Source organism: Eptatretus burgeri, chromosome 3 (genome assembly GCF_056783735.1).
Source record: "Eptatretus burgeri isolate ZD-2024b chromosome 3, Ebu_testis_v1, whole genome shotgun sequence".
NCBI lineage: Eukaryota > Metazoa > Chordata > Myxini > Myxiniformes > Myxinidae > Eptatretus > Eptatretus burgeri.
In genome coordinates this window covers 106341766-106351976 of record NC_140963.1, presented here as the reverse complement: position 1 = coordinate 106351976, position 10211 = coordinate 106341766, and the positions used below count along the sequence as shown (strand labels likewise).

General features: G+C 44.0%; 1 protein-coding gene across 4 annotated transcripts in view; it reads right to left on the bottom strand.

Annotated features, from left to right (window-relative positions):
- HYKK (hydroxylysine kinase) overlaps positions 1-10211 on the bottom strand; it is an 80179-nt gene that overhangs the window by 53401 nt on the left and 16567 nt on the right. Inside the window, exons 1-2 of one of the 4 annotated variants that reach the window (XR_015056456.1) lie at positions 5142-5256; positions 4207-4225 (exon numbers count right to left, since the gene is read on the bottom strand). The exons of 1 other annotated variant lie outside the window; for it this stretch is intronic. Coding sequence is in view for 1 of the 3 variants with exons in the window: in XM_085874843.1 (XP_085730969.1) it covers positions 9720-9733 (14 nt within the window). In the remaining 2 variants the exon portion in view is untranslated. Of the gene's footprint in view, positions 1-4206; positions 4226-5141; positions 5257-9719; positions 9842-10211 lie in introns of those variants that run through there. 2 more of the 4 variants (XM_085874843.1, XM_085874845.1) reach the window with 2 other exon arrangements.

The following is a 10211-nucleotide window of genomic DNA, read 5'->3' as shown; positions in this document are numbered from 1 at the left end:
AGAGGTTCACTTACCTTGGCAGTGATATTCATGTCTCTGCTGGCTGCGAGTCAGAGGTCAATAGACGTCTGGGTCGGGCCTGGGGAGTCATGGATTCACTGGATCATGGGGTGTGGCGCTGCCGGTACCTGTGCGGGAGGACGAAAGTCCGAGTCTTCAGGTCCTTGGTACTTCCAGTCTTGCTCTATGGGTGCGAGACTTGGACTCTGACCAAGGATCTGAGACGGAGATTTAATTCCTTTGGTACCAGGTCTCTTCGGAGAATCCTTGGCTATCGCTGGTCGGATTTTGTGTCCAACGAGCGGTTGCTGAGAGAGACTCGGATGAGATTTGTTACCTGCATAGTCCGTGAGCGTCAGTTGCGGCTGTATGGACATGTGGCTCGTTTTCCTGACTCTGATCCTGCTCACCAGATTCTCTCAGCAAGGGAGTCTCATGAGTGGAGGAGGCCAGTGGGTCGACCACGTGCCTCATGGTTGCAACAGGTTGACCATCATCTCAAGGAGATGGGGATGGGCCTGGCATCTGCCTGGGGGATGGCCAGACGGAGGCCCCTGGAGTACCGGCGGAAAGTGGACGCAGCGACGTGCTGTTCTGGCACATGCTCCCATACCTGACCTGACATTTGATAATATGATTTAGGAAAAGACCTAAATTTACATAATTAAAGATGAAGTGCACCGCGTGACCTTCACAACCCGTCAACCCTCCATCTTACAAAAGTAATTTTATAATAAAAATTAAAAATGTGTTTGCAATCTTGCTTACATTTGAAAAGTAGCAGATAAAACCTGTTTTTGATGCATGCATCATTTAATAAATAAAACCGTCAACCGTCAAATCTCGCGAGTCGTGAGATGAGTGACATGAGTCATGAGGGGCGAGTCACGGAGAGCGCTAGCTAGCAGCAGGAGAAAAAGACGTGGATGATGGATATACGAAAATGGCTCAGAAAAGGAAAAAAAGTGCAACCGACAAAAATAAAGAAGATGATGAAAGACATGTTGTGGGAGGAGTTGGAGGAGGAGGAGGAGACGATCATGTCGATGAAATACCGACAGAAGCTGGCCAACCTGGCCAAGCCAGCAACGTTAGCCCTGCGGCTGGAGCCCCAGTGCAGGCAGCTGGGTTGCCACGCTCGGCGGTGGCCTCGGGGTCGGGTGTGACTGTCAAGTCGCTTCCCGATGATCATGGAAGTCAGAGACCAAATCAAGTTGTTCTACAGCGGTACCCTGGCCATCTGTTGCAGAACAAGAATTGCTCGTTTGTGTCCTCGTGGTACCAGACTAATGAATGGCTGGAATACAGTCAGTGTGCAGACAGATGCAGCATTCTGCTATCCATGTAGGAAGTTTAACACTGCACGTGGCCCAGTGGACTCTACTTTCACAGTGCGAGGCCACCGGAATTGAGAAAACATATATATGAGAAAACACCGGAAACATGCTGTTGAGAAAGACAGGGGGTTTCACAACACACGCAACTTCAAAGGAACATTTAACTTGTGTTTTGAGGTGGAAGGAGAACGAGAGGCGCATCCGTTGTGGTAAGGAGATTTCTACACTCCTCAATGCTGACCAACTAAATAGAAACCGGTTCTATGCGTCTGCCGTTATAGATGTTGTGGGATTTGTCGCCGAAAATCAGATACCTTTTAGAGGGAGCCTTGATAATTTTGAGGATATGTCAGACGAGCACAGTGGGCTCTTTCTCTCACTTTTAAACTACACTCAAAAAAGACACCGAGCTAGCCGAAATAATAAAGCATATCCCACGAAACACAAGCTATACTAGTCCGGAAATGCAGAATGAACTGATCTGCACATTGAGTAAGTTGTGACGGATGCCATCGTGGAAGAAGTAGGCACATCGTGGTTTACCATCAAGGTGGATGGGACGAGGGACCCCACTGAATGTGAGAACATATCAATCATCATTCGCTTTGTATCTGCATCAAATGAAGTAACAGAGCGTCTACGCACAATAGCTACAGCCGACGCTGGAGATGCAAAAACATTGACAGACCTAATAATTGCAGAGCTGACAAAAACAGGACTTGACATGTCAAAAATATTAAGTCAGGTGTACGACGGGGCTTCGGTAATGGCTGGGAAGCACGGTGGGGTGCAAAAGTTGTTGCAAGAGATATTGGAAAGAGAAATCCCCAAATCCATCTGGTAGTTGTCCACGCACTGGCAGCAGAGAAAGCTGTCACTGATTTCCTCGGGGTTTGTTGTTGCCTGTACAAATTCTTTAGAAAGCCCACTGTTGCTGCAGAGTATAAAGGTGAGCGGTTAAAATGACTTCTTGATCAAAGGTGGACGGGACATTTCGCCACCGTGTCTGTGATCATAGGATCTTTTAAGGATATCACTTCCTTACTGTCGGAGATTGATGCAGAGCGCGCCTACGGGGCAGAGATGAGGATGGAGGCTATTGGGCTTTTGCGGGAAGTCTCTGGGCCTGCCTTCATGTTCATTGCTATCTTTGTACAAAAACTGCTGATGTTGTTAGATGGCCCTAACAGACTCTTGCAGGCAGAGGAAATGGACTTGATAACGGGGTTGGAACTGGTGGCGAGTGCTACAGAGTGCGTGAAGAAACTCCTCTCTGAGGATGAGTTCACTGATCTGTGGAACAAGGCCAACGATGCTCACACTTCTTCACCTGCACCACCAAAACGGAGACTAACAATGCATAAGAACTTGGAACAGTTTGTAGTTTTGGAGACTACAGGACAAAACAATGACAATGACAAGACGGAACTGCAGAGGGTTTTTACAGCGCAATTGACACTGTGCTTGGAGAGATCGCTCAGCGCTTCAGTGAGCGCAACACACAACTCGCCCGTTCACTCGCTGTCTTGAATCCCGAAAATGGCACGTTTTTGGATCCCCACTTGCTCCAGCACATCATGACATTAACAAAGTCAACCATCAGTGAAACAGAGTGTGTGGTTGCAAAGCAGTTCTTTACACGCAAATGTAAAGACCTCAGACGTAAATGCCTGAATGAACGGAAGGAGAAGGTCCTCACAAGATTCCACACCGAGACGCGTCACCTGCAGCTCTTCTGACAGCGAGTACAGCGGTATAAAAACTATACGAGGAGTTCAGATTGTGTGTGTGACTGCTGGTGATGCGTGTGTGGTTGTGGTTGTGGTTGTGGTCAGCAACCGCCGTGGTCGGCTGCTTTGTACTTCTGATGTTTAAGTTAAAATGTTGTGTTTGGTGCTTTGCATATCCCATATCTAGTGCTTTGTGCATAACCTTACCTCTGTGTAATTGACTGCTTTAAATGCGGACTTTGTGGTATCTTCAGGCTGGTCGTATTTGCTGTTGATAGTTTAACGTGATGACCGCAGGTCATAGCCTACTTTATCTTATTTGAAAGTGCACTGATTCTGGTGCCAACCTCCCCCGTTTAGTCATTGTATCTCTGGTATATTAATTTTCTCATGCCAATTCTTGACAACACCTTGTATAAGTGCACCTGAATTGGTGCTAATTGTCTAATCATTGAATATCTGCTTTGTGAATGTGCTGGTTTGTTGCGGCTCTCCTGCATTCAAATTATTTTAGGCCAAAAACATCGGAACATTAAATCCAGCTGAGATCAATTTGGTTAGTATGCGACCGCAACCTCAGTATAGATGTGTCAATGCTGCATGAATACAATAGTATACCGGGTTATCAAAAAATTAAATATAATAATTGTGCGCCCCCATCCAGTTCATATGGCCCCTTAATGCTGAGCCCTGGCTACGGGCCTGCCTGCCCTATAGCCCTCATTCTTCCACGCATCCCTTATTTGTCCAAGTCTCCTTGTACTGTCCCTCAACCATGCTCTTGTGTCCCCCTCCCACCCCCTTTCTTCTCTTCCTTTTGTTCTGGTACGTCCTGATCCGTTCTATGTTCTAGTTCCTCCACGAGCCTCGAACTTGTAAACAAAAAAGTCACAGTTCAACCTGTGGAATGTTGCAGCATCTGTGTAAGGTGGTGGAGGGAGATTCAAAAGTGTTGTGTAATTGTTAAAACTATAAATGTACTTTCATATATATAAACACACACACACACACACACACACACACACACACACACACACACACACACACACACACACACACACACACACACACACACACACGTGGGTGTGGGGGAAGGGGGATGTGGTGGTGATGTATGTGTTGAAGGAAATGCCACCGACTTCATCTTGTTAGTTTCACCTGGGGAGGGGGGGGGACATAGTTTTTAAACTATATACATTACGCTGCACTTCAATCAATTAATGACAAAATTAGTCCTGTAGGCCTGTTTGTGCAATGTCTAAATCCTTATCTATAACTACTGACCTCTATCCCACAAATGTAATAATATGTTCAATGAAGTTAACTCACATTACATACACCATCCCCTCCACCCTCCACCACTCTCCCTCTTCCCCTTAATAGTATGAAAATGAAAAACAGCCTTTTTCAGAACTTTGACTTCATTGCAGCATAAACGTAAAAATTTTTTAAAAATTAACCCTGGGAAGTGTACAGACAAGAAGAATGAGATGGTTATAGGTGGACTGGTTTCAACACAATATCCTGAGAGTATTTCTCTAATGAACGAAAACTAATCTATGCTTTTGTTTTTGGTGTTTTTATATTTTTACCCCGTGCATGTGAAGCGAAAAGCGGGGTTAAGCAATTGGTTTATGTCCATCTGTCCGTCCGCCTGTCCGTCCATCTTATCAGTTTATGATTGAGGAAAAACTTATTTAAATCGAATGTTATATTTTGAACACGAATCGGAACATGAGTAAGAAGACAAGTTTGTCATTTAACAGTACTTTGGCTCTGAATTTGTCCCCATCACACATGCGTAGAGAGGAGTGAGATAATCTTTTTTTCAGTTTGAATGCCTGGCGCAGTCAAACAAAAGTTAAAATCATTCCAAATAGGAAAGTCATCAGCGTCCAATAACTCACATGGCAGTCACAACCTTTCATTCTTTGTCAATTCTTCCATCACGATACAAACAGTAAAGGACTTTAAAACGATCCAGAATGGAATCCTTCCTCGACTTCAAACATTTCACTGCATTCCAATTTGGTCTTTACCATAGTTCCTGATTATTTATTTTTAAATACATTACCAATTGTCATTTCTTCAGGCACAAGCTGCTTGAGAGAGAGAGAGCCTATTCAACTGCTCTTTGTACTTGACTATATACGTTCTCCATCAACGAACACTATGACAGTTTCCATTCTTTGCCAAATGCTTCTCTTGGCAGTCTCAAAGTTATAATCTCTTCTGTTGTTGATCTTTCTGTTGCCAAATGCTTCGCTTGGCAGTCTCAAAGTTATAGTCTCTTCTGTTGTTGATCTTTCTGTCATAAACCCAAACTGGTTGGTGTCTGTATCTAGACTCATAAATGTCAGTGTGTCGTTGTATCTCCTCCTTAACCCCAAAACCATGAAACAGAGTGGCCTGGAATTTTGCAGGCATAATGAGGGAACTCCAAGGGAGTGCATGAATGAAAACTGGGTGTTTGGGTAAATATAAACACTCATTTTGAAGATAATTTACTGCCTTATTAAATTATCCTTTATCAATACTTCATCCTTGATCACCCCTTTGATCAACGCACTCTCCTTCACTGGGGCCTTAATTCACCATTTTTTTTTTGGCCTACTCAACAATGCCTTGACTTGGAACAGTCCTTAACAGTTTCTTTACGAAAAAGGGCTCAAATATATTTTTTTCACTTTCCTCACTCACATCATTGAATGCCTAAGTCTTCATACCTTCAAAACGCTGGATACATCACAATGCATATAAACTCCTGGAAACACCAGTGTTCATGGCTTTATTTCATTTCTGCAAGTGCAATAACCTCTACAATCTCTGAACCTGAGCCGAATTTCAAAATTTAAACTGCATAATTGACCTCAGCAGCAATTCCGATTCTTGAGGATGTGTTCATTTGTCCAATTTGAACATTGTTTTACATTCTGGGCATCTGCGAGTATTCGTGCTTTGATTACATTTCCGCGATTAGCGGGTTAAAAGGTGAAGAGATTCTCGAGCTTATCGCATTTCAGCTGTAATGCTCATAAACATCCAGCGAGTTGTAGTTGCACATTATTTGATACATCCGGACATGCTCGGACGGTGGTTATCTCCGGACATGTCTGGATGGTGCAGATGAGCTTGACGGGGAGATTTATAAAAATACAGCTGAAGTAGTTGTTCCTTGTCACTCATTCTTTGTCATTCCTTCCAACCTTGTTTGGTTGTTTTTTGGGGGGGATTCCATCCCCACATGATTTTTCATTTTAATCTCTGCCAACGAAGGTGGATGGAGGTTGTGTATTCACCCCTGTCTGTGTGTCTGTTTGTTTGTCTGTTTGTGAACAAAATATCTCCAAATATTTTGGATGGATTCGGATGAAATTTGGTGGAGAGCTTAGTTATGTGACACCGACTTTTGCGCATCTTTTTGGTGAAGATCCGGATATGGATCTGATAATTTTTTAAGTGATTCTTCACCAATGAGTCTTCTTCTTCTTCTTCTTTTGGCTACTCCCATTCGGGGTCGCCACAGTGGATTGAGATCCGCATAATGATTTGGCACAGATTTTACGCCGGATGCCCTTCCTGACGCAACCCTGGTCGCCTCTTACGACACAGGGATATGGTACACCTATTCTAACCGGGGCATACACCGGGCCCAGTACACTGGTACTCACTTCACCGACCTCAGTAGGATGACAAGCTAAGTCAACCTCCTGGTGTGTATTAATATATTATTAATGTACACCTCCTGGTGTGTATTAAGTGGCCAACAGGGCTTGAACTCAGGACCTTTTGGATCCCAAGCCACTACACCAACACCAGGCATACATATATATATATATATATATATATATATATATATATATATATATATATATATATATATATATATATATATACATATACATACATACATATATATATACATACATACATACATACATACATGTATACATGTATACACACCACATGGCCAAAAGTATGTGGACACCATCCTGCTCGTGCAACATCTCATTCCAAAATCATGGGCATTAGTATGGAGTTGGTCCCAACTTTGCTGCTGTAACAGCCTCCACTCTTCTGGGAATGCTCTCCACTACATGTTGGAACATTGCTGCGAGGATCTGCTTCCATTCAGCCACAAGAGCATTGGTGAGGTGGGGCATTGATGTTGGGTGATTAGGTCTGGCTCAGTCAGCGTTCCAATTCATCCCAAAGGTGTTCAACGGGGATGAGGTCAGGGATTTGTGCAGGCCAGTCAAATTCTTCCACACTGATCTCGACAAACCATTTCTGGATGGACCTCCATTTGTGCATGGGGGGCATTGTCATGCTGTAACAGGAAAGGGCCTTCCCCAAACTATTGCCACAAAGTCGGAAGCACAGAATCGTCAAGAATGTCATTGTACGCTGTACCGTTAAAATTTCCCTTCACTGGAACTAACGGGCCTAGCCCAAACCATGAAAAACAGCCCAGCCCATTATTCCTCCTCCACCAAACTTTACAGTTGGCACTATGCATTCGGGCAGGTCGCGTTCTCCTGCCATCCGTCAAACCCAGATATGTCTGTCGGACTGCCAGATGGTAAAGCGTGATTCATCACTCCAGAGAATGCTTTCCACTGCTCCAGAGTCGAATGGCAGTGAGCTTAACACCACTCAAGCCGACGCTTGGCATTGCACTTGGTGATCTTAGGCTTGTTGCGCGGCTGCTCAACCATGGAAACCCATTTCATGAAGGTCTCGACAATCAGTGCTTGTGCTGATGTTGCTTCCAGAGTCAGTTTGGAACTCGGTAGTGAGTGTTGCAACCGACGACAGACGATTTCTCCATGCTATGCGCTTCAGCACTCGGCAGTCCCGGTCTGTGGGCTTTTGTGGTAAACCACTTCGCAGTTGAGCTGTTGTTGCTCCCAGACGTTTCCACTTCACAATAACAGCATTAAGTTAACCGGGGCAGCTCTAGCAGGGTAGAAATTTGACGAGCTGACTTGTTGGAGAGGTGGCATCCGATGAGGGTGCCACGTTTTAAGTCACTGAGCTCTTCAGTATGGCCCATTCCCCTGCCAATGTTTGTCTATGGATTGCATGGCTGTGTGCTTGATTTTATACACTAGTCAGCAACGATTGTGGCTGCAATAGCCGAATCCACTAATTAGAAAGGGTGTCCGTATACTTTTGGCCATGTAATATATATATATATATATATATATATACATATACATATACATATACATATACATATATATATATATATATATATATATATATATATATATATATATATATATATATATATATATATATTGGCATGCCCCTTTCTTTGTTCCACCATCAGATTTTTGTTACTGCATGAAATGAAACAAGATTTGGCACATATACTAATGATATTATTGTCTTCCTTAAGAGGCCCCTCAAAATTCGTTTTGATGCATTTTCACAAACTCCAACGGATTCCATTCAAATTCGGTACGATTATGGCTTTTGGTCCAACTTAGGTGATTGGCTATAAATTTTTTCCATAACGCTTCCGATATTCGAAAAAAAAAATCGATAAATCGATATCCCTTATGGGATTTTCCATTCAAATCCACTCAAGTTTAAGGCCTATGGGGGACGCAAATTTCCACTTTGCCCCGGGCGCTGTTTACCTCCGCTACGCCAAGCTGTTAGGGTTAGTGTTAGCTACCCTAACACTAACCCTAACAGCTAACGCTAACCCTAACAGCTAACCCCTAACCGCTATTCAGGAAATTTGCAAGAAAGCCCGGCCAACACCGGGCTTTATTGCTAGCCCGAGCAACGCCGGGCATTACTACTAGTACATATTACTACTAGTACTAGTACATTACTAGTACATACTAGTGTGTATATGTATATGTGTATATATATATATATATATATATATATATATATATATATATATATATATATATATATATATATATATATATATATATATATATATATGTGTGTGTGTGTGTGTGTGTGTGTGTGTTTATTTTGTTGAGCCAAGGGGATGAGACACCAGCTTGTCACTTTGGTGGATTAATCCCCGGTTGTCCTCGGAAGAGCCGGACCTGGGGCCACCGCTCACAATTAACGTTGTAGTACGGTGGGTTGTTTAAGAACCACGAGCGGCACCCAGTTAACCACGAGTTCCAGTGTCGACCGTCTAATTATGCCGTTAAACTAAAGGTCACATGGTTACCTGAACTGGGAGCACGCCCTCGGCAAAGCACCAATCTTATCTTGATTAGGTTTCAATTAGAGCGGCCGAGCGTTTTAACCGCTGGTGCGTGCCGACTATTTTTGGTCAAATCTGTGGTAATTACCTCCCAGTCTATCTCGGTTCAGACAATGCTAGACGAATGGAAGGAAAGGACAAACACAGACAGGTTGGAAGTCAACAAATGATTTATTCATAAGGAAATAAATAAATAAATACAAATAACTTTTTTCCAGGGGTAAATAAGTGAATAAATTCCAAAGCAATCAAAATGAATAATTAATCTGGCAAAATCAATCAAATGACAGGAAAGAGACAGAGAGCAGATGCTTATCAGGCGTTGACTTACTTACAACTCAACACAGACAAGGGTACCCAGCAGATCATTCAGGGGTGGGGGGGGGGGAGAAGATTTGTCTCGCTCACCAGAGAGAAGTCATCCGTGAAGTGAAAACGGCCTGAAATGTGTGTGTGCGTGTCTTGTCCACCACCAGCACCCAGCCTTGCCGTGCACACACTCGCCAACAGCTTTGAATGCCAGTCGACGGCTGGGGGGGGGGCACCGAGATAGTTTTTCGCAGGTTTAGACCCTGGTGCTGCAACACGGGCAGCTCCTCACACTTCACAAAACTGGTGACGTCCAGTAACCCACACAGTCCGTTGGTGACTGACCCGCGCCTCACTCATTGGTGACTGACCCATGCCTCACTCGTTGTCGGTGCTGCTCACAACCACTCGCTTCTTCCCTCACGCACTTGCCCGCTTCTTGCTCGTACTCTGATGCGCTTCTTCTCTGGCTGGCTTGACCACTTCTTCCCTCGCACACTTTCATTGTTCTTGCTCCCTCGCGCGCTTCCTTTCTTTGGCTCGCTTGCCTGCTTCTTGCTGGCTTCTCTCCTCTCGCGCTTTCCTTATCAC